Genomic DNA, 25031 nt, shown 5'->3' with positions numbered 1-25031 from the left:
AACCAATCAGCAGGGAGCTGGTGCGTCACAAAGGGGCGGGTCGGATGGCCGGACTGTTCCATTTCCCACAACTTCATTATAAACGAATTATTATTTTATTGACTTCTTTCTGGGTACTCGGAGCCTTGGACTCGTGGTAGCCATCAGAGTGAAACGAGAATCAAATCATAGTTTCTATCGTGAGCCGTTTAATTTCCTCATTGTTTTGCTTTTCATGTGAGCGGTAAAATGGTCGCGTCTCCGTTAATATAAGGTGAGGTTCTAGCGCCGCCCAGAGTAGTCAGATTAGGTATAGATCGGGCTAAGTGCCTTTTGATCGTAGTGTTGTGAAGAAGCACGTTGTGTTTAAACATTCGTACAGCTTTTTCTCCGCGCCCTCTCCTTACGGGAAAGAGCTCGTTGAAAAGGGTTTTTAGCAGTTTATCTCTTCTTAAATTTCAAAACTACTGTGAGGTGAATCGCTCTTCTCCCAAAAGCACAAGGGAAGTGCTAGCACAGTATAAACTGGCCGGTGTTTAAATCTTGCCCTTCGGTTTTGAGGGCAATTTGTAAAGCAGTTCCATCTTCACCATCCACTCGAAACCGGCAACTAAGCGCTACTTTGTCCACATCTATTCAAGGCTGTCCTGCAGCAATCGACGTCTGCCCACCCTCCTCTTTCTGCGCCAGTAGAGTCACCTGAGCTAACAGCGCTTCCCTTTTGTTGGCCATCCACCCTAGGCAGTCAGCAGACAATCGCCCGAGAAACTGACTTGTGTCTCTTCCTGCTGTGATCGGGCTTCGTGTGCCCTAGCTTTACCCTGGCCGCGTCCGGGGATGCCCGGCTGCCCTCTGTCATCGCAATGAATGGGCTCACCGAGGGGCAAGTCTTAATCAAAGACATCAAGCCAGGCCTGAAGAACCTCAATTTGCTGTTCATAGTGCTGGAGATAGGTGAGTGTGGGTCAGGCACTACCAGTGCCGGGTGTTTGACTTATTAGCTCGTGAGAGGCATTCATTTTCAGTCTTTGCCTGGTTAGCCTTATTTGTTTCTAAATTTTGGCTAAATTGGACCGGGCTGTTTACATGTACCAAAGTCTTGACATGGTAGTTTTGGCTAGTCCCTGTTTGCTACCGTGGCTTTCCCTGTCATTTACGTTTATAGCACAAAGGGAGCTTGTTACAACTTCGGCTGTTTTGAGATATTCTTTCTAACATCTCAGGATGTTTCTTGCAACGTGTGTTGTGGGTGGATGTGGTGTGATGGGCTTTAATAAACCCTGACAAAGAAGTATCCGGTGCGGCTGCTACGGGCTTTGTCTGGGTTGCGCTTCCCTAGCATGTTGCAAGCTTTTGTGGGCAAACACTGAGCTCAAGTGGGTCTCAATTTTTTGGGATAACGGCCGTGCCCCGTGACGACTGATTCTTATATCTTGCCATTGTACGAAGGCTTATTTGTCTGACGGGACGCGGGCATGGTAAGTATACCCTGTTGAAGTATTGCCTGGCAATGACTACTTTCTGTATACTGGCTGTGCTCCATGAGGGTGCAGCGTATGTGTGCGTGCGTCTTGCTTCGCAGGGCTGTTTTTCTGGTTGGCGACTGTGCCCAGGTAGCAGGTAGGCAGTGGCTTTCCTGTGGTAGTCTTGCCCTGGCACGTAGTTGTCGTGGATGCTGGCGAGGCCCATCGGATGCGCCAGTACTCCACGCTGTCCTTCACACGTGTTCACCTTCCTGTTCCTTTCACTTCCTCCTCCCGGGCGCCGTGTCGCGCTTATTCTTGGAATTCGCACCCCCACGCTCTGCTGTTGAAAACTTAGTTTCAAGCATGCACTTCCTCTTGTAATCTGTCCCTCCCCGTAACTCCTAGCACGAGTTTTATACTATCATATTTGTAATGCGTTTTTTTAAATGCAATTTCAGTCATCGCAGATACGAGTACAGGCAGACTCCCTACCGAGTGTCTGCCAGAGCCAAAACAGTAGTCCTAAATTATAATTCCTATGACGTCGTTGGACGAAGGACACGGACTCACGTCACCCCTCGCAATTTAAAACACCACGTCCAGTAACCTTACACGAATAGGTATGTTTATACACCTCTGAAGTTTCAAATGTTAGGTCTTAACACTGGAGCCTTTAAACAAAACATGGTTGGTTTAAGCACTTTACAGCTGACATCTTTGTGATTGGCAGGCAACAAGGTTCACAGTCTGCCACGGTCATCTCAGTCAGTAAACTTTACGAGGATACTGAGAGTATGGGATTAGATTGAATTGGGGATTTTTTTTATCCGGCCGCCTCCCTACTTCTGGTATTTACACAATCTAAATTTCTTGAAGCCTAGTTCAGCCGCGTTCCTTAACTTCACTCTCTGCTACCTGTACTGGAAAAAAAAGCTCGAGTTTCACTGACAAAGATAAAACAAAAAATTTGACGAACAGATCGAATAACCCTAAATCTGAGCATTCTCATCTCCCTTTGGAATGTTAACCAGCCTCCGCTTTGGATATCGGGTCTGAAGGGCCAATTAATACTCGCGTGAAAGAGCAGGGTTTTCTTTTACAAGGAAAACTGATTAGTTTTCTTGGAAATGCTTGTGTGATTTCAGATGAGTAACAGCTGTCAGCAGTTGACTCAATTGAACACTTTGTCGGGTCTGTGCTTTCCTTTAACGGTTGGCATCCGGTTTACCTCCACAAAACCAATTGGACTAGAACATCTGAAAACAAGGATTTGCAAAAAGAGCATTGGACTAATGCACAGTGTTCTTGGTGGCACGGGACAACTGTTCGGTTGGAACTACTTGGACAGTCTTTGGCTTTCATTAAGCAAGAATGTACTTTTTGGGGGAGGGGCTACTGTTGGGCCTTTTTAAATGAACAACTTGGGCAGTCGAACTTGAGAACCATGACTTGTAAAAGCTTAGTCCGGAATGGAAAGTAGTCTTGGTAACCCTAGATTCGGCACACTACATGCTGATACATTTGATTTACCCACCTGGCATGGATCATTTGGTAGAAGTAAATGTATTTATGTATTTCCATCCATTTGTTTTTCCTTTTAATCTTTTTCCAGGTATGGTTACCAAAACCAAAGACGGCCATGAAGTTAGATCTTGCAAGGTTGCTGATAAGACGGGCAGTGTTACCATTTCAGTGTGGGATGAGATTGGGGCCCTGATCCAGCCAGGGGACATTATCCGTTTAATCAGAGGGTAGGTGTGTGTAGGAATTGTTTATATGGGGTATGTGTGGGTGATAATGTAAAGATGAACCTCCAGCTGTGCCATTCATGAAAATGCCTAGAGAACTAAGGCATCCACCATATTGGAGTTCCTGAGTTAGCGTTACTTGACATGTTTTGCAAAAAATACCATTACATTTCATACTTCATCATAAAGCTCAACATCTTACTTTGGCCGATTTCCCTTATGATTAATTAATTTTTTGCTCTTTCCAGAATCAAACTAGTATCCTTATTGGCGGGATTAATTGTAAATGATGAATTTTTGGATTATTCGCTTCTTTCAAATATGCTTCTGTGTTCAAATTTGCACTGGTATTGTATGCCTTTCCTGTCCTCCCTGAGCTGTACACACTTCAGGGTGAAGAAGTTTCTAAAATTTAGAGACTCAATTTAAAAATTGGATTTTGTAGGCTAAGAAGGGGGGGCCTTTCTCTGATCACTTACTCTGGTCTAGCCTTGGAGGCCTGCCACCTTTATTCCTGCCTACTGGCTTATAGGGCATTTTTTTGTGAACTCAGTTCTACCGCCAAGGCTACAACTTCATTTCAGTGGAAAATGGATTGTAGCACAGCCCTGCCTCCCTGGCAAAGCGGACCTAGCGGCAGCACTTTGTTTCAGCTACTGAAGACTGATTCCCAAAGTGGGAGTGTTCTTTGCAGAGAAGACTAGCATACCTGGCAGTTCTCCACGAAATGCAGGATGATAGGAATTTTTCCTGTCAGGTTGTGAATGGCGAAGCTGGACAGAGGGAAAAAGGCTGACTTGGGTCCATAGGCTCTTTTAGATATTGTCTCTGCCTGTGCAAGATTTAGGAAGCTCTTATCTTCAGCCTTTGGTACGCTTTCCCCCCAGAAATCACTCTAAATGAGAAGAGTTCTTCATGGCAGGCATTCGAGGTATCCTTAGGATGTTACATTTTAATAGCTCATTCTTTGGTACCACACCGGGAAACGTAGTTCTGAGAACGGGTGTACGTGGCAAGCCTTCTAATCGATCGATAGCAGATTTCTCTGTCCTATTTGTCTCGCTGTTTCTCAGCCTACAGGGTAAACGCCTGTGGAAAGTCATGACTATTACAAAGCGGCCTTTTCACTGGGCTCAAGTGCTCATCCTGTTACGTATGTTTCTCAACTGGGAGTTAATTCGTGGCGCAGAAGGTGGCTACGAGTCCAGCATCAGAAAGTCTGTTGGGGCTTGCTCAAATGAGACATTAATAAAGAAGAACTTGGTTTTGGAAAAGGTTGTAGTAAAGGAGTTAAAACATTTGCCAGCCTCTTTCCACGTGTGCAGTGCTGGGTGCTGCCTTGCACCCTGCAGATAGCATGAGCCCAGTTCAGTGCAGGCCTCCAGTACAGACTGTTACTAGTGACTTTCAAGTATACTTTTTACCATTTTCCTTCCTTGACTGCCAACAATGGTGCCCCAAGTACATTTATTCTAATTGGGCGAGCTGGTTGTACCTCCATCCCCTTTAAGGTTAGTCAGCTGGCAAACTGTCTTTCCCAGTTAGCAGCTATTTAATGACCTTTCCTGCCCTTTTTTTATTTTTTTTAATCAAGCCTTTTCGAAAGTCTGCCACTAAAATACATAACCGTTTTACACTGGGTTTCTCTAGGTATGCATCTATCTGGAAAGGATGCCTGACTCTCTACACAGGAAGAGGAGGAGGGCTTCAGAAGATTGGAGAGTAAGTATGGAAACCGTTTGAGATCCTTTTTTTTTTTTTTTTTTTCATTCACTTCATCGCATGTTTATCAGAAGGACCGATTTAGATGCTGGTGCAGTTAAATCGTTGAGCCCATTTTTTTTTTGCCATCCTAACTCAGTTGTAGGCAAGCAGCGCAACACAATAACTGGGAAATAGTTGCAATGTCCAGGCAATTCTTGGCCTTAATAAGATAAGTATTTTACTTTTAACGAGTCAATACATGCAGAATCTAATAGATTACATGCACGGTAGTACAGAAGACTACTCAGCAGTTGCATAGCTATATACTCCTGCAAGTATGCATAGTACACAAAGAGTAACTGCTTCAAGTTTCATGCCAATATATAGAGCAGTGGTAGCTTTACCCGAGCCAGATACAGTTCAGCCTCCACTGAGGCTCCTGCTGATCAAGGCCTCCAGCCATGTCAGTCGGTGTTCGTTCTTCAGATGACAGCAGGAAGGAGGGCGGGTCCAGGATGCACTCTCTCAAAGGATGGTGCAGCTGAGCAATCGGCAAGCTTTTGTGGGCCCAAAGGCAGGCCTTGGTAACACATTTTCTCCTCAAGACACTGCCCTCCACACCCAGTGATTTCATGAACATCTAAAACACTGCGACTAAGTCAGTTTTGCAGTTCTGTCTTTCGTTTTTTGTAGAGTACCCAGAGCGTAAAATGAAAATATTTTGCTCCTTGTAAATAGGCTAACCAATTCATACATACTCCATAGAATGCAGGTATGCACACATGCAAGCAGGGATGTAGTGTAGGATCAGATTGTCTTAACTGACAATTTAGACAGCATGGCCAGTAGGCCACTAGTCTAGGAGGAATCGGGGAAAAGACTTGGCCTACTGCTGAAGCTGCCATGGCTATCTGCACTTTACAGTCTAGTGGTGGGGGGCGGGGGCAGTAGTGCTGTGATCTAAAGAAGGCACACTTAGCCTGTCCCCCAGAACAGGGTGGACATCAAGGTCCGAGTACTTTACAGTAGCAACCCACAGTGGATATCAGTGCACACAATTGTTCTGTGCGTTGAGATCAAAACAAGATTCAAAACCGGGCAAACTCGCATGTGAGCTTAGGGGAGCTGAGGCTCATACTTGCATAGAATGCCTTTGGCAACATACTTAGAAGACTTTGGTGTGGGTGTTGCCTGCCGTACACTTTGCAGAAAACCAATGTGGTCCCTGGTCTGTCTCCTCATTGGTCCTTTGTGGTCTGAGGTGGGGTCGATGGGCTGTTGTCAGGTGTAATTTTTTTTTTTAATGCTGACTTGCACAGTGTGCTCTTGTAGTCCTTTCAAAGTGCTCATAAACTTGAGTAGGACTTAACGAGCATAGGTAGCCCCGTTGGAGACGGTAAGGTACTACCTTAAAATCTGTCCTGAGTCCGAAAAACATTTTACCATTAAATTTGATCACTTAAAATTGTCTTAAACTCCATTTATGTTGGTTTCTTTTTAGATAGCCAGAGGAAGGAGTTCTTGAGTCATGTGCAGATGGGCTTGACATTCTTTTTTTTTTTTTTATTATTATTTTTTTTAACATCTACATAGTCTTTCTGACAATTCATTTTAGTATCATGATAAAGTGGATGTTGTCGTAATTTGGGAACACACTTAGGATCTGTCTGACTCTTAAGTTGTTCAGTGGGTGTCCAACTCTTGCCAGAGGCTTGAGTCCATGCCAGACTTCTGGATAACCACAAGGATACTTTGGCATGAGGCCAGTGAGAATGGAATCTATTTATTGAGTTATCATAAAGTCTTGAAATTCCTGCATGGATTTGGCGCTTCTTTGCATACGTCGGACACCCCTGACTTACTCTAATCGTGAAGACAGCTAGAGGCTGCCATAGCACTTTTGCCTTTTCAAGAGAAATGCAAGAACAGAAACATCTATTAGGTGTTAAGTAACAGTACATGACTTGTGGTTTACGAAAGATCAATTCCATTTGGCACTCGTGTGTGAGCATGTATATTGAGAATTAAATAATTTTTTGCTATTTCTATTTTGAGACAAATGTGGAATGTTTGGTGTGGGCAGTGCTTGACATGACACCTAACCCCTATTTGCCTAGCTTGTTAATGAGCGTTTGAAAGGACTGGCAGATCTTGAACTGAAGTCCTCTATTTATTCACAGGCCAGGTACGGTGCAGGCAGCCGCTTTGCGAGCTTCTACACTCTACCCTGCTAATGTCATCCCTGAGCTGGAGGGAGCGCCCTTTGCAGGGGTGTAACAGGTAACTGACCCTCCATGCTTGGTGCGCTTTGCATTGCTACTTAAATTAGTAACTTTCTCTTGCAGGCTTTCATTTTAGAGTGGGCCAATATTAATGGAACAGTTGGCTTCAGATTGTGGTGTGACAAACTGCTGGCCTTTAACATGTTAACGTTCCGTTCATGTATTGTCATGCTTTCAGAATAGGTTTGCTTCTCATTACTCATACTTGCACTTACCACACTTCTATGGATTCCTTTCTCATTTCTGTCACACCCGCTTTCTTCTTCTTTTTTTTTTTTCTTAATCAACCTTGTATGCTCTCTCATAAATATGAGCCCTTCACCCTAGTATGCATACATCTGCAACAGGTCGCAAATGCTTTTATTACGTTTGCCACAAGAAAAAGCCTACTGAATGGTCCATTAGTAATAGCACCATTCTATTGCCATTGTTTTTTTCTTAAAAAGCAGTTAAATCGGATCCCTACTCAGTCGAAAGTCACATGTTCTTTTGCAACAATTTTCCTGTTCATCCGTGAAATGGAATTAGACTACCAAATGCCTTTATGCTACACATGACTTGTAAATGCCAGTCTACAAGCCCTTTACCTTACAAGCAGAGCCATTGAATGAGCTGGCTATATTCTTTGAGTAATAATGGACATAGTGGAAACACCTGCTTAAGGTTTTTCACCCTCTTGACTTGCCAAATTATATTTCAAGCACGTGATATATTTTTTTTTTTTTAACCCAATAATCTTCGAAGTAAAAGAGAATCTAAATGAATCCCATCTCTGCACTTTAAAGGTATGGTAGTATGCCTTGAAGTGAGCCAAATAAGCTGTTGTATCACTAGATTAACACACCTTTTTTAAGGTCTGGGCTTCAGATGGCTTTATCTCTCTTGCCAGTTTCATTTTTAAAAATCCTAATAGAATTATCTATGTACATAGATGGCCTTTTGGTTAGCCCTCTAAATCCGTTGATCTTTTCAAGTGTCAGTCACACTTCACTCCCACCCACTGCAACATACAGCATAGTGCCAATTTCATAAAGTACTTCAACTGAGTGACATTTTCCCTGATCACATGTGCACATCTGCATGAATAGGACAGTTTTTTTCGTTGCAAACATATATGCTTGCCTTCTCTAGAGGGCATCATTTAAAACTTTTTTTGTTTAACTTGCAAACGTTTTCTATGGTGCACCCTTGCAAAATAAAATTTAAAGCATTGGCAAGGCAGTAGTACTCGGAAGTAAAACCTGTTATTTCTTTTGTAATCGCTACCGTGAATGCATGCATATCTGCAGTGGCCACCATGAATACATTTGTAATATTAAAAATGTAGGCTGCCATGCATGCACACACATCTGTCTTCATTTGCAGTATTTGAACAAACCCATTCAAATATGTCTGGCGTAGATGTGTATGAATCTGAAGCACCATCTTTGCGTGGATTTGTTCAGATACAAACCCATTTCTTCATACCTGACACACATGCACTCGCTGGTGGCTGCCTTAAAATGCATTAAAAAAAGTGTGTGGTATGGGAATCTTGTGGTGATGGATGGGAGAGCAGTGGTGGGGGGGGGGCAGTGGAATCTTTTAAACAATCGGAATGGGGGCAGCAGGAGAAGTAATGGATGATCTTGGGAGGGGAAGCAAACAGAGCCAAGGAGGTGGGTAAGGGAAAAGTCCAGTGAAAAGCAACACACCCTGGAGAGCAAGAAAACATATGCCCTTTTATGGAGCGCATATTCAAGAAAACATTTCTCTGCATGCAAGCTACATCAGCAGTAAAAGTATCAGGGGTGTGGAATTTATTAAAATATCTACTTGTCCAGGGGACAGGTTGCTTCTCAAATCTACTTGTCCTGTAAAAAGATCTACTTGTCCCTTTGGTGCCATGTAGTGTGGCGACAAATTATGGCAGCGATCTCATTATGTAAGAGCTCTGATAATAGCCTCTCTGATTATGCCAGGGCTACTACCATAGTAGGGCTTGCAGTTTCCATCCCTACTGTAGCAATTTCCTTATTTTGCCACCTTTCTGCAGATCTGCATACTGGGGCTGGAGGAAGCAGTAAGCAATAGTTCCAGGGCTGGAATGCCTTTGAGTCTGCAAACCTACTAACCTGCATGTTTTAAAGATTTTCACCAGCTTCTCTCTAATATTTCCCCATAATAAGAAAGGTTGGACATTTACTCCTGACAATGGCAGAATTAGAACTTCTTCCAGGGTTGGGAAGAAAGTGGCTTGAGGGAAAATGAACTTGCAAATGCTCAATAGATTTTCACATGAGCAAATCTACACATTGTATTTACCCATGCTAAAATACAGTTCACAAATATTTTATAGGGGTACGACGTATACCATGGGTGCACTTTTGTGACTTTCTTTAAGAATTTGGGGCCACATGTAGGTAGGTTCAGATTTGCGACCCGCAAATTGCGAGTCAGAGCGACTCGCAATTTGCGAGTCGCAAATCCGAATGTAGGATGGTGTCCCTGACACCATCTGTGATTCGCAAGGGCTTCGCAAATGCCCACCTCATGAATAATCATGAGGTGGGTCGCAATTTGCGACCCCCTTGCGAATGGCGGCCCTCACAGGGATGGTCTCCTGCTGGAGACAGCAGACCACCATGTCTGTGACTGCTTTTCAATAAAGCATTTTTTTTTTTTGCAATGCAGCCCGTTTTCCTTAAAGGAAAACGAGATGCATTACAAAAACGAAAAATGAAACGTTTTGTTTCATTTTTTCAGAGCAGGCATTCACAATGGTTTTGCGAAAGTGTTAGCACCCATTTGAAATGGGTGCAAACTGCGATTGGTTTGCGCCCGCGTTCAGTCACAAAACAATCCTACATTGCACTGCGAGTCGCAATTAGGAAGGGAACACCCCTTCCTAATTGCGAGTCGCAAACCCGTTTTGCGATTCAGTAACCAGGTTACCGAATCGCAAAACGGTTTGTGCATCGCAATGTGCTTTTTGCACGTCGCAAACAGCTAAAGTCGCAGTTTGCGACATGCAAAAAGCTACCTACATGTGGGTCTTGGTCCCTAATTAGGTCTAGTGTTAACAAAGACATTTTGTTTTTATTAAACTTCTATTTCTCTCTTTCGGCTGGCTTTACTGTGAGTGATCGCATTCTGCTCTTCCACATGGAGCATATTGGCACACAAAGTAGTTTTGTTCAGTGTCAGGAACTACAGTGGCAATCAGTGACGTAACGAAACTGGAGGGTGCCCCTTTGCAAAGAACATGGAGGAGCCCCCTCTCCAGACTCACTCAGGGCAGGTGCTGTGCTGAAGGGGCCCCCTGGAGGGCAGCTGCAGGGCCTTTGTTATGCCACTGGTGGCAACGTGTGCTTTTAGAGTTCAAAAACTTTTTTTTTTGCCAGTGTTTGTTACAATGTTGAGGGCCTGGTAGCTCCCACAACAATAGTGTTACAAAAGCCATGTCAAAATAAGACACGCATTGATGAAACTAAGACTTATAAAAATGTCAGATCAGTTGGCTTTGTCAGTGTTTATTTTCATGCTTCCCATAATCGTGTTGAAAATGGTTACACTGATTTTCCATTAGAAATATTTTTGGGAAATACTAGCATGCATCAACACATTTTACTAAATGACACTTCATTTGCATCTAATCAGAGAGCATTCTGGGAGCATTATACTTAGCCTCATAGCCTAAACGTTTCAAAAATGTGTATACATGTTTGTTTTTTTTGTACTGGAACCAACGTCAGTAGTGAAGTGTGACCTTAAAACATTTATTTACAGCACTTACCCTAATAATGAAGGCTTTCAAATAATGAACCATAAATACAAGTTCGAACAGCATTGTCTTTTGGAAACACATTACCTCAACTGCAGAGAGTTTCACTCTCTGTAAACAGGCAGCCAAAGGGTTTGTGCTGCAGAGGGTTGGGCCTACTTGTCCCAAGGACAAAGTAAACATAAAAACTTGTTGCTCTTGACCCCAAACAGGATGTCCCGGGCGTCAGGCAATAGGAATTCCACATCCCTGAGTATTCAAGTCAACCAATAAACATTAAGACCTAAATGTTGCTGGGTGGGACAAACACAAGAATAGACAGGAAAGTAATCTAATTGTGAGGCGACAACTGAGGCAAAACCTTCCAGTCATAAACAGGGAGCTGACCTAAGGCCCAGTCTACATGTATAACAAAAGGTCTACTAATAGAGCTTAAGATCTAAAAATGGCATGATTCCAAAGGCCTGTTTATTTTGCGAGTTTCTGTGTTGTAAAAAAGGTAGCACTAATTTCATTTTATCCTTCTTGAATATCTGTTTGCTTGCAAGACTCTCACTGAAGGAAAATTACATTAAAAAGTGATCATGCACACACCTCATTAGTCTAAAATAATTCACGACTGACCATCGAGATTTATAAATTAGTTTTTGCATAAGTCCCCACCCCCTGCACAAACTGCTTTTTTTTCCAAAAGGGGAAAAGCGAGTTAAAATCACTTCCAAAGTCCTTGCAATGGGCTCGACGGTCTGGCTCCCAAGAGCATCTTTAACATTTTACTCCACATGGACAACTTCTTGGGTGACTGACAAGGCCCATGCAGCTGCTTTCGGAACCATTTACAGAATAAGTATAGCACAAAATACTCTTGCATTCCAGAGGCCAACCGAAATCTTTTTTTTTGTCCAGCGCAGGCCCCTTTGATCATGGCAGAAAAGTGTTAAAGAAATCAGTCGCATACAATCACCGTTATCCCTACTGGTTTTCCATTAGCGACTTGTGTGCCTACTGCTCCCTAAATAAAAAAAAAAGTTTCAATGGAAAGTGTATCTGAATCGTAACTACACAGTAATAATTGCCACTGTGCAATACTTGGTTTCCCGCTCTGAATAATTGTTCCTGTCTTTAATAATAATCATCTTTATTGTTTAGTTAATAAAAACCATAACAATCTCATAATACAACATATTTAAAGATAAAACATTTCTAAAATTCTATAAAATTCTGTAAATTCCTTGGCCATGAAACCATGCGAGGGTCTAAAATCAGTTTCTTAATTCTAAGATGCAAAAAAGTATGCATCCCGGATGGCAGGTTTACGTCTTTGGTGTGTGCAGTCAAGAATTTGATAAATTTGCATATTGATTGCATCATTAGGATCAAACATTGACATCACCGCTGACCGACAAATTAGTCCATTTCTCATAAAAAGCAGTTTTAATAGTTGTCTGCGGGCCTCTTTTAAGGCTGGACAAATAAAAATCAGGTGAACCATATCTTCTTTCGGGCCTTTGCATAGCCTGCAGGAAGTCTCTCCTCTATTCTTCCACAATGGTTGATCCGCTCTAGCAGGAGATGCTCCCAAACGCAGAGTCAAGAAGCGATGCTTGATGTGAAGCGCGAAGGTTTCGGCCAGGTATTGCGATGGGGCCATGGTGGTATAAGTGTGCATTCCCAGCCAGGCGTGTGAGCATTGCGCAAGTTTAGCTTTATCATCTAGAAGAGATTGAATACTTATTTCCTTTTTTATCGCTCAACACAAAAGGGAATACGACATGTTGGAATCCCATAGGTACTTTGTTTTTCTCTTGCAAGGAGTTGTTCAGGTATCTGTTGTATACTGAATTAGGATTGCCATTTACTGAACTCCATAGTGCCGCTGCTAGCGGACTGACAGTGTTTTTACTTATTTTGTACCAGATCTTTATTGTGTGGGCCTTCCTGTCGAGCTGCTGTTAGACCAAATTCCAGCCTTATCTGTGCAGGGGAAGCAGAGCGAGGAAGATTGAAGACTTGCTTATAGATTTTTATTTGCTGCCTTTCCAGAAGGCTAGCATCTTTTCCGTATTGGGCTGCGCTTCTGTATGTAATTGCTGGAAGGAATTTAGCCGACATAACCGACATTAGTGGTTTATATGATTGAGCCTTTAATGTTTCTGCAAGATAGCAGAAAGCGAACGCCAAGGCTTTGGACTTCTGTAGAATATACTGGTTTTGCGGCACAAAATTGATCTTATTGTCTACTGTAAGCCCAAGATATTTGTAGCTGCAGATCGTATCAAGAGTGAAACCGTTCAATTTTATTTCGTTTGCAGGATGCAAAGAGCAGCCTATTGACATTGTTTTTGTCTTTGAAGTGTTAACGTCTAGTTTGTTTGTCTTTGCAAATTCGCCTAAGGCACTAACCAGTCGTTGCAACCCTATTTTTGTGTGGCTTAACAGAACAATGTCATCAGCATACGATAGATGTGTTATAGCCAGACTTCCCATCCTTGGAGAATGTGAGTTGGTTGCGTCTAGTTTTGCAGAGAGATCTGCCATGAAGAGGTTAAAGAGGTGCGGGGCCAACACGCAGCCTTGCTTTAATCCTATATTTGTTGGTATTCTCCTGGAAACTTTTGAGCCGTACCTTGATTCGTACCCAAGTTTTGTCATACAGCAATTCCATGCCCCTCAAAATACGTTCTTGCAAACCAACTCCGTAGTTTGTTCCAGAGAATTGCTCTGTCCACACAATCAAAAGCACTTTTGAAATCCACAAAACATGTGTAAATTTTTCTTTAAGCACTTTGCTCGGTTTGCTATATCTTCTAGCGCAAGAATGTTAGTCACTGTGTCGTAGCCCTTCCAGAAACCAGTTTGATTAATAGGGACCAGGTTATTTAAATTAGACCAGGTGAGCAGGTCTGCTAGGATTAAAGAGGCAAAGTATTTGGCCTCACTGTCAATTAGAGCTATCAGCCTATAGCTAGCTGGGTTTGGCCTTCTGCCTCCTTTGTGTATAGGATTAATGATGGATACTTTCCAACTATCAGGAATGGTACTGTTACGTTCGACTTCAGCATATAATATTGACAGTGGCTGACCAATAATCAAGATCCGCCTTAAATATGGTTTGGGGGAGACCATTAGGGCCGGGAGCTCCGTCCCTACGGCTCCTTCTGATCACCTGGGCTACTTTATTGGCACTGAATCTCATATCACTCTGAGGAACGTCTGTAGGTTTTAGTGAAGCCTTCAGTTGCTGATTTTCTACAGGAGGGGTTGGCTTAAAAAAAATGTCGAACAGGTAATCCACCCATTTATCTTCTGAAATTGAAGTACAGTTTATTACTCTTGCTTTTCAGTCTATTTCATTCACGGACATCCAACATTCTCTAGTATTAGCCTTAAGTTGAAAAGTAATTTGATCCAGAAATTCTCCTCCTTTTGGGTTCGTATTTGCCATAGCTGTTTCTTATAATTTTTCCGAAGGGTTTTTATTTGGGCACATAAAGATTCTGTAGGAGGTCTATCTTTTGTGGATCTGAGTTTACGTCTCAGATCTTTTCTTAATTCTAAGATATTTGGTGGCATAGTTAGTGGCCTCCGGTTATGATTTGGAGCATGACGCCTGGCCGAGCCAAGTGATGGTACTAACTGTAGAAAGCTGGCCCACACTTCCCCAGCTGAGATCTTTGCGTGCTGTTGATTGAAGCAGGGTTTTTATATTTTTGCTCAGCTGTGGTAAAGAGGACTCGTCCAAAACAAGCGGTTTAGATTGACAAGTTACTGTTTCTAATTCATTTATGGCTGGAAGAAAACACGGAGCGTTCCAAGCCAGTTCTATGCGCTGAAGCGAATGGGCAATGTGAAGAGTAGGTATGATTTTGAATTTTTTAACATGTGCCAGCAGGGGAAGAGACGGCAGTATAGTCAATTGTAGTTGCAGATTTTGCACTGAGTAAAGCTGGGCGGGACATCACCTTTCACCCTGCCGTTTAGCACCCTCATACTCAGATGTTCTAAGGCCTCTACCAATTGCTTGCCCCTTATATCCTTATTTGTTCCTGTCTCATCCTCTTCAGAGTCCGTATTACTAATAAGTAATAGGGTGCACCTGGAGAACAGAAGTCTTCATTACTAGTCCCTGCAATATTCTATCTCCTTTGACGTAACTTTTCAGAGTTTTAAGATGGACTTGTTTTGATGTCTGGAGAAATGGGATTCCATGTTTTTAGGGCAGTCAGTGAAGACTTTCAGTTGATTTTTATGTAGCTGTTTCAAGGAGAAGGATGTCCAAGCGCCTCAACAGTCATACACCATCTGATCCTCAGCTTCTGAGTGGGGTAGTTTGTGGTGTATTTGTGGGGCCTTATGGGAGACTTCTGCAAGTTTGAAGATAAACTTGTTTCAACCAGGAGCCATTTCAGAGACCCCTAGAATGGAAGACCTGGTTAAATTGTTTAGCATCAGTAACTAGTCATGTTAGGCTGCTTTAAGAGAAGCCAGGTGTTTTTTGGAAATTCCAACTAGTAAAGCATTGCCCTAGTCCAAATATTTACAAAGCTAGAGCCCGCATGACTTGTTTAAAGTCCGAGACCGGTATGAACTTTTTGATACCTTGGAGCGTTTTGCTGGATTTGAGTGTGCTTTACAAGAATGTTAGTGTGCTGTTGTCAATTCAGCTGATTAGGCAGTTTGAAATTCATGGACAAAGTGGAGTGTAGTGTTTGTTGCTTTTGATTAGTTAGATTGCTTTGGAGGTTTTTTTGTCTGTGCTTAAATGGAGTATTCCTTGATTCTAAGCCAACTACTGAGGTAGGAAATCAACAGCAGCCATTTAATGAACTCCATCATGACCACACCATCTTAATGGGTGCCTGCAAGATTTCGGCGAGTTAAACACTCGCCACAAAACAGTAGTGATCTGCCTGTAAAACAGATTTTAGCATGGGTGATGCTTATTTTAGATTACTTGGAAAGGGCAGATGTGCGACGAGAGAATGTATGTCTGAACAACGCATGCCTGAACAATGAGGTCAGAACAACTGCATTGTTACCACAAATGCCTTTACCACGAATGCCTTAACGATTTTTCGTTGTAAAGGCATTCCTGGTAAAGGCATTAGTGATAGGCATGCATGGTTCCACCATGCATCCCCCTGGCCCCCCACTCCTAAAAAAATTACTGCGACTGCCCAAATTACCCCATCCCTGAAACCTAAAGTACCGAACCCCCACCCATCCCTAAAACCTAAACTACCCCGAGCCCCTGCCCCTAAAACAACCCCATCCCTAAAACAACCCCATCCCTAAAACCTAAACTACCCCAACCACCACCCCTAAAACTACCTGAGCTCCCACCCCAACAACCCTGCCCCTAAAACTACCCTGAGCCCCCCACACCGCCCCTAAAACCCCAACCTGCCTCTAAAATTACCCGACCCCCAACCCACCCCTAAAACCACCCCTGCGCCTAAAAAAAAAATAACCAGACCACCCAGCCCCTAAATCAGCCCCACTTACCTGACTCATCGCTTCGTCCTCCTCAGGCGACTCCCTTCTGTTCCTTAACCACGCATGTGTGTGGTTCAGCACATGCATGGTTAAGGCACAAAACAAAGTCGTGGTTAACGAAAGCGTTGTTCCACTTTCCTTGTCCACGATTTCGTTGTTACGGAGTCATGGTTCAAGGCGTTTCCCGCGAACAGATATAGAAAATGGGCTGTTAAAAGTGCTGTGAAATTAATTGCATCCTTAATACAGTGCAACTTCCTCATCTTGATACTATTAGTGGGTAATTTTATTGTTTTGGAGTCCCTAACCTCAATTTCTAGCCAGTGATATCAGAAACCGTTTAAATATCAGATGCAAGAAACTATAATCTCTTCAGGGTAAGTTTGAAATAAGATTTGTTCATAGTATCTTGCACTGGCAGGGAAAGGCCCTGTGGTGGGAAGCTGCCTATTGACAAGGTGATTGGATTGTACCTTGGTCTGTCCTCCTACAATAAATCCACTTTGAGTCTATAGAATACAGACTAGCTCCGGCCTTCATCTTTGGGTGCTGGCAAACAAGTATTGACATTGCAGACACAGTTATGAGTGTTCTGTTCCTCAGCTTTAAGCTACAATTTAGCTGATATTTTCAGGTTCTGCTGCCCTATTTTTCCAACCGGATTGCTAACACAGCTTGCTTTGCTTAGGGAGATAGTGACTTTTCTTTTAAACACTTCCCTTTAAAGCTTTTACATTTCTGTTCTAAAGTTGGTGGTTGTCTGAGTGATTACAAGTTGGGCAAACAATTATGCTATTTTGAAGTAGGACGTGACTCAAAATTAATTTTTGATTCTTATTGATAGAGTACATTACTAAAGGCAAGTTGCAGCTGTCTTGACTACAGCTCTAAGGAATGATCAAATGAAAATGTTTTCCTTAGCTAATTTGGCGATACATGAAATGGCATTAAATGCAGCAGATCAAAGATGTTTTGCAATAAAATCCTATTTTATTTTAATTGATTTCCACTATGTAACACTGAAAGGTGTACATTTATATATCTAACTTGTTTTTAGTGATTGACTCATGAATTTGTGTACCCAAAGATAAAATCATAAAACACATGTTGGCCAGTGAATTTAATAGAGTATGAACTGGTTCGCAAAATTGATCCCTCCCCCTATTTTGAAACAGTTTGTGATATGTATCAATATGGCTTAGCTGATAGAAACTGAGGTACAAGGTGCTGGTATATCAGATGTGAATGCCTTAGTTTGCCATTTGCCACCTATTCGGTGGCCTAAATGCTTAAACATAAGACTTTTTTTTTTAAGTGCACACCTCGAAGTCACATGTTTTAAGGTATTCTTGTGCAAAATGAATTAGATTTGTGGCGTGGTGAAATAAAATTGTCTTCGATCACAGTTTGGTCAAGTGCCAGCTGGGACTGAGACCAGGTTTTCTGGTTTCATATTGTGCAGTTCAGCCACTAAACTGCTTTCTCTTTCCAGTTTTACATCAGAAATTGTTTTGTCTTAAATTCTTGTTGCATCAGAGCATGGTTGGCAGGCTGAAGCCACATAAACTTGTTTCTGTCTCGGATTACTAGCTGAGCCAGGCATCTTGTGTGAGCCTTCAGTAGCTCCCTACCTTCTTTTCAGACGAGCAATATATATATTTTTTCCTTTTCTTGGTTTGTGACTTCCTCTAATGTCTGTCTTCTCAAACTTCAGGTTTTGCATGGTGTACTCTGAAGTTCCAAACTTCAGTGAATTTAACCCAGAATATGTAACTAATTCTCGGCAAGCCAAAACTGTAAGTAGTATTGTATGTATATTTCTTTTTGTCTGATTCAAGAGTTGCCTAAATTCTAAAGTACCACTGTTTTGTTAACCTACTAGTTTTCGAATCTTGTTAGATAATGTAACACTTGTCCTCTAGAGGCATAGGTAAGATTCATGCAGCCTGCCCTCTGCTTAACATACTTAACTGAGTGATGTTTTGAGTGCACAATGGTCAGAAATGGCCTCTACACAGGTGAGTGGCTCTCGTGCATGGCTGTGATGCTTACCTAGCACTCTAATAAGTAGAAGCAGCTTGAAATCCTGACACTTGGTCATCTGAATTCTATCTTATTTATTGGTTAAATATAATGGCTTAAACAGAAGTATAGGTTCCCAAAGGTTTTTTTTTCTTTAGGAGCTTTTGGCAGAATGCGGAGGTTGAAGACTACCAAAGCTAACCAGAAACGTTTGCTTTGTGCAGGTCTGTTTTTCAGCTCCACCCATTTTACCCCAGACTGAGCTCTTCAACAAGCTAAGTGTAATGAGGTAAACTAATGGCAGAATCATGTCACATTTCTGTCCAGGGCACTTCTTGGTCCTTTTTAGTATTTCTGATCATAGCGTAGTTGTGAAGTTTCACACGGTTTTCTCCTATCATTTCTTTTCTACACCAATGAATTGCCCCCTCTTCTCTTGGCTTTTCTAATCCTAGATGGATCAGTTACACAGCCTATTTACTAGATTGCTTGGCTGTAAATGGGTGGAGGTCTGGCATCTGCTGATCCAGTCCAAGCTTTAAATCCTTCTTGGCCTCACTGCCTTAGTCTCTTCTCTAGCTTTACATTGGTCTCCTAAACAATTGGTGTCTGAAGCCTGAGGTAATCGCTGACCCTGAAACTGTTTTTCAAGCTCTATTTTATTGATCGTTCACGTCTTCTGCCATAAGACTTTTCCTGGCTCTGTTATTTGTATGTAAAGCACTGCAGTATCTCCTGCTCTCGTAAAATGTTTGAGGTGTCTCCAAAGGAATTCATGTGCTGTAGTTGGATCTTTTGTTCAATAGGGTCGCTTGGCAAGCAGTACATTCTACATTGGCTCCCTTTGAAGCCAACATCAAAATCAAGCAGCTCAATCCCTAATTAATTTATTAGTATGCCGGCTTCTGCGCTGGTGTGTTTATTGTATTGCCTCTTTCTCTTGACGTTAGTACCCACTTTTCTTTTTGATTTCCACATGAGTGGCTTGTCTACCCCAGAGTGGAGGTCTCAGGAGTTGAGGGCACTTCCAGTGGAACATTTTGCCCCTTAATGTAGCTACTCTTCCTTTAGGATTGCCCTGAGATGCCATCTAATAATCCTGGTGGTGAAATGCACAAATCGTCTAGTAGATTTATGCTACTTTAAGAAGTTAAACTTCCCAATGTATTTCCTTAACTATAAATGGGCAGGGGCATCTAAATTATACTTATATAATTGTTCCAAAGTATGGGACCATTTGGTTCCTCCTGTTGGGTCTGGCCATTAAACTGTATACCATTCAAGAAGAACAGGACTAGTGTTGGAATATATCTTGTTTCATCCAGATTTGATGGAACCATGTCAAACTTTTGACACTGCTTCACCTAAATTAGTAATTGAATCAGTGTTGTCTTAAGGATTTTTGAGGCCTGTGAGACATATTTTGGGGCCCCTATTTGTAATCTTCTGACCCATTTTCCACGAACTGAAGCATCCAGTATACCAAACACTTTCAGAAACACTGTTCACACAAACAGTTGAAATGTCTTTCCGGAGCCCTCAGAAATCATTAAGATGCTGCTGGGCAGAGAGCAATTTGGAAGTGTAGAGGTAGGCAGAGGAGAGAGCCTGAGATATGAAATTACAGGTGACCTAGGAGGCTCTTGGATAGTGGAGGTCCTGGGCACGTTCCCACTTTGCCCACACCTTAAAACATCTCTGCATTTAATATACTGGTCCACACAGATCCCTAGGTCAGGCAGTAGTTTAGTGGTTTCTAGTCTTGTCTGACAATATTGGCTTTGCAAGTTTAGGGGCCTTTATTGTGAGCAAATACATTGGCATTATAAGCAGATGTTGATCAGGTTCTGGCCATGTGGTGATCTTTTCAGTTGATTGGAAATCTCTAACGTCACATCAACACTTACAGAACAAGTGGTTCTTACAACAGTAACACTACAACACTGTTATCATTTGCACACATAAAAACCCTAAAGTAGGATATGTTATACCTGTGTATAGATGCTTGTAATACTCATTGGTGTTTTTATTTTTATTTTTTAGGGCCAAGGTGAACAGGGAAATAATTCTCCACCCAAAAGCAATGGTATGTTTTGAAAGATACATTGGTTTTATGTAGGTGGGTCACTATGAACATGTTTTCTCAAATCTGTAAAAGTGTATACTTTAAAACTAACTTTCAGTTCCAGTATAATTTTGATGAGGCAAATTGAGAGTAGGAAATTAGCAGAACAGTGGTTAGTTGGAAACAAATCTACATTCTCTGCAAATTGGAAATGTCTTCAGTGGTATGTAATTTGTCCAGTGAAATTGTAATCTGTTTAAATGTTAGTTGTAAAATGTTAAAGGGTAAGTGTGTAGGCCCTACTTTAAAGAACACAGCAACAATGACTGAAGCACCACATCAGCCACCAAGAGTAGTAGGTCTGTAGAGGAAAATCCTGGCTCAGGTTGCGGGTCTAGTAGATAATTTTTTGGGAGTCCACCTGAAGTAATATCATTATTCTTTCCAGTAAAGGCATCAGTAATTTAAATTGGAGCTTAGGGTCCGGTAGCTATGGCACAGAGGAGCCAAGCTTAATTTAAGAATGTGTAATGCATATAGAAGTACCAAAACAGTCACCAACACAATAGAAACCCACTCCAATTTACGGAAAGAGAATAATTTAATGAACAAAATGCCTAAAATCCAGTATGGAGAACCATAGAGATGAATATTTTAAGTGTTAAATCAAGGATGGTACCAATTGCAGTCATCTGGTTGTGCTTGACGGGTAGGCGTGATTTAAGACTACCAGTCTGATATGGAAACCAGGTTCAACTGGATCAGATTTTACCTTCTGCCTTAGTCTTTGAAATGGAAGTCAAACATCCTCAGCGTGGCAAGGCAGCAGGCTGTAGCTGGGATGGGCTCCAGGCAGTGCTTAATTTGAGCTTGGCACTGGAACTTAATTGCCAACACCGGTGCTTATGACAGTCCACCACATGGTGGCGTTTCTCTAATATAGACAAGCAGCTCCAGCAGAAGCCATTAGCTACATAACTTATAGAACTGGCTGTTTTTGCTGCCATAGTGCTATTGTGTTGTATTTAGCTGCTATGGAGTATTCCTTGGAGCAAGACTTCAGAATTCCTATCCAGCATAGGTCAGCAGAGTCTGACAGTCTGGTCTGTCGCTTGATCGGAAGTATTACAGACTTTATAAAGGAGCATTAACCAGATCATTTGGTTGTTCAGATGTCTGGAGAGCTTTCCTGCAATTGCAAAAAGGATACTTGTTTTGTAAGACGGAAATGTAGTTGACTCTGCCCCCGACCAACTCCTGGATTTAAACAAACTGCTCTTTTTCATGCTTGACATATACATTTCTCTTGTTTGCTATTGTGAAGTTCTCTCCAGTGATTCAAGCTTGCATTGTGTAAAAATTAGAATTCATGAAGTAATATGGTGCAACCTTTTATCCTCTTCTAATAAGAGAAGTTTGGATTATAGGGTGAATCAATTCCTTAACTTAATGGGCATTTTATTTTTAGTAATAAAATATTACTGGTGTTTTAAGATCATTTTTTTCTAGTATTAATCTTGACAGCAATTTGAATATGTACAAAATGAGGTAGTGCAAAGCTGTATATAATTAGCTTTAATTGAAAATAATCTGTTAATGTTTAAATGCCCTCTATCTTCACTTCAAACTGTTTTGCTTCCAACTAATACTACCAGTACTGCTATCTAATCTATGTTGAGGAGGCTTTCTCCATCAGTGGACTCTGAAGTCTTAATCAACCATCAGCAAAATGTTGGAAAAAGATTGTAATCTTGGTCTTTTCAGCATTCTCCAGGTGGAAGGCAGGCTTGGTAAGGATGAGAACCAGTCTCTTTTGGCAAATGGATTACCTCTTAAAAAAAAAAAAATTATGCCTGGGTAATTTGGCTCCTCCACTACAGTCATTGTGGTGGACCATGAAAGTCTCATTAATGGTCTCCTGCAAAAGGGGTGGAGATAGAGTACTGATTTGATGTGCGCTGCCTATTTATACACACTTCTGTGGTTTAGGGATTTTCTGTCAGCTGAACTGTATCAAAGGGCTACAATGGTCCCACACTATGCCACTAAGTAACTTAGCCACTTTTGGACCTCATTCACGTTTGCCAAACAGTTTTATTTTTAATTTTTCAGGAACTGGTTCACAAGCTGTTCTTGCATCTGGTGGATCAAATTCATCAAATTGTCCCATCCCCTCATATGGTAGCAGCAGCAGCAGAGCCCATGGACGAGGACTGACCAATGGATTTTCAAATCACAATCAACCCTTTGTACCTGCCTTAAGTAATGGAAGAGACCCGCGTAGAACATCAAAAAGATGATTGACCAGTGTTCTTTTTGTAATGGATCAACTCTAGCCTTAGTGAATATTTCCTGCACTGTCTTTTGTTAATGGAGGATTCATCCATATTAATTTTCTTTCTGAACTATGAACATAGAGCTGTTCCGCTGCATAGTTTTATTTAATTGTTTTTTTTATAATGAACCACTAGTTTAAATATTGGTGAAATATACTGGATGTACATTTTGGACTTTTGTTGTGCAGAAACTGCAAAGTCTGAAACTATCAAAGCCTTTCCACGCTTCGTGGCTCTTGTAACCCTTTTTATTTTTTCTGTATCAGAACAACCTGTTGGAAGGGGTTACAATGTGGAATTAATTTGCACCACATTGGAGTTGTTTCTGACTCTGCTTTATTTTTCAAACAGTTTGAAGTTTGACTATTTCAGTTTTTCATTGTTTTAAATGCTCAGTCCTTAAATAAAAATTGCACTATTGAATATTCAAGTGTTGCCTTGAATCCAGATGTTAGATGTTTTTTCAGACTCATCAGTTGCTATCATACTGATGTGATATAAAAAGCCTGTGATGCTCTTCTTAGCCTTTAAGACTCTGTAATCCACATTATGGTCTTATCAAGATTGTGCATGAAGTGGCTGAGGCGCCTTGTCATTCAAAATGTGGCGCTTCACTTGTCTCCACACCAGTTTATCAGCATAAGTGTGTCCAGATAGGTAACTTATTTCAAATAGTCTATTTCTGGTCATCAAAAGTATGTTTAGACCATAAATAGTTTAGGAAATTAATCACTCGTATTCAATGTAGACTGAAGAACAGAATGAACCAAAACAGTTAGTTTTTGTATTATGTTGTGGCACAGGTACAGCATCAAAAGATCTATTAAATGTACAGTACTGAAACACACAAACATGTAAAAATTGCAAAGGTAAGTAGACCACAGACAAGTAGCACATTATGGCCCTCATTATGATATTGACTGTAAATTCCGCTGACGGCCAACTTACCACCGCACTGGTGAATATCTGTTCACCATATTATGAGACACACACCTATCTGACTGAATACAGCCACATACACATCCGCCAGACCAAAGGTCGGTGATAAAGTGGCGGTCCCAAAACCCATACTGTTAAGCCAACAAAAAGCCCATCACATTATGACCAACGAATCACCACATAAGACATTCAACAGCGGTAAACCATTGGCGATACACACCATCGCGCTCAGAATGGACACCACATACAAAACACTACATTGGATATACCAAATACACACACGACATACACATGCCACACCCCCACACCACTATAAAACACCCACAACCCCTTACAAACATTTGCCACCAGGAGACTAAGAGCAGAGACAACTAGACACACCACATACACTGTCACACACCCCACCACATTACCCAACACACCCTCACCAACACACATCCCCCAATTCCCCTTGCACCACAAAGACACCCCCGTTTCCCTGAGGAGCAGTTAAGGATCATGGAGGAGATCGTCATGGTGGAGCCACAGCTCTTTGGAGCACAGGTACGGAAGATATCTATAACAAGGAAGATGGAGCTGTGGTGGAGCATCGTGGACAGGGTGAACGCCGTGGGACAGCCCCCAAGAACAAGAGATAACATCAGGAAGAGGTGGAACGACCGACAGGGGAATGTACGTTCCTTTGCAGCAAGACACCAGCTCGCCAATCAGAGGACTGGCAGTTGGACCACTTCATTCCCCCCCCCCCCCCCCAAACAGCTCACAGTATGGGAGGAGCAAGTCTTGGCAATATTGCATCCTGAGGGACTCGCTGGAGTTCCCAGAGGACTGAACACTGGTAAGTCAACATTTATCACCCCAATACATGCATGCCATCACACCTTCACTCCCATCACTCCACCACATCCACACTCCACCAACACATCTCAATCCCAATGCCAGGCCCTGCATGCTGTACCAATTCATGGACACCCCTCCCAGCCCTGCATGGACACCCATTACTAAAGCATGCACAGCATAGGGAAACTAACAATCCCACAATACACCAACATACACAAGCAAAAGCTGGCACTGTAACAACCATAGAGGGGAAGCTACAAAAGTACAAATGTCATACACCTGAAGCATAATACATCATTTACATCCCCACAGGTAGTACCCCAGCCAATGTCAGTGGAGAGGAGGTGCCACCACAATCCAGTCCCCCAACAGAAGAGGCCCCCCAGTGATG

At 42.1% G+C, this 25031-nt stretch overlaps 1 protein-coding gene across 2 annotated transcripts; it reads left to right on the top strand.

Moving 5' to 3' along the window:
• The first annotated feature begins 266 nt into the window (after positions 1–266).
• On the top strand, positions 267–23291 carry NABP1 (nucleic acid binding protein 1). 2 transcript variants are annotated; one of them, XM_069225872.1, is made up of 7 exons: positions 267–933; positions 3058–3196; positions 4844–4915; positions 18153–18234; positions 18685–18749; positions 20504–20546; positions 22638–23291. In XM_069225872.1, the coding sequence occupies exons 1-7, from the start codon at positions 843–845 to the stop codon at positions 22740–22742; spliced, it is 597 nt and encodes a 198-aa protein (XP_069081973.1). In that variant the 5' UTR covers positions 267–842; the 3' UTR covers positions 22743–23291. The 2 variants fall into 2 exon arrangements, with proteins under 2 accessions (XP_069081973.1, XP_069081972.1); XM_069225871.1 differs by lacking the exon at positions 18685–18749 and having other exon boundaries at positions 268–933.
• The last annotated feature ends 1740 nt before the right edge of the window (positions 23292–25031 follow it).

The sequence above is a fragment of the Pleurodeles waltl genome, chromosome 3_1 (assembly GCF_031143425.1).
Source record: "Pleurodeles waltl isolate 20211129_DDA chromosome 3_1, aPleWal1.hap1.20221129, whole genome shotgun sequence".
NCBI lineage: Eukaryota > Metazoa > Chordata > Amphibia > Caudata > Salamandridae > Pleurodeles > Pleurodeles waltl.
The sequence above is the reverse complement of the archived record's forward strand: the minus strand, read 5'-3'. Positions and strand labels throughout refer to the sequence as shown.

Coding starts and splice junctions, on each gene's coding strand:
- NABP1 (XM_069225871.1), top strand. CDS start 843: ATGAATGGGCTCACCGAGGGGCAAGTCTTAATCAAAGACATCAAGCCA. Junction 4,916..18,152: donor GGGCTTCAGAAGATTGGAGA/GTAAGTATGGAA, acceptor CTCAAACTTCAG/GTTTTGCATGGTGTACTCTG. Junction 18,235..20,503: donor ATTCTCGGCAAGCCAAAACT/GTAAGTAGTATT, acceptor TTTATTTTTTAG/GGCCAAGGTGAACAGGGAAA.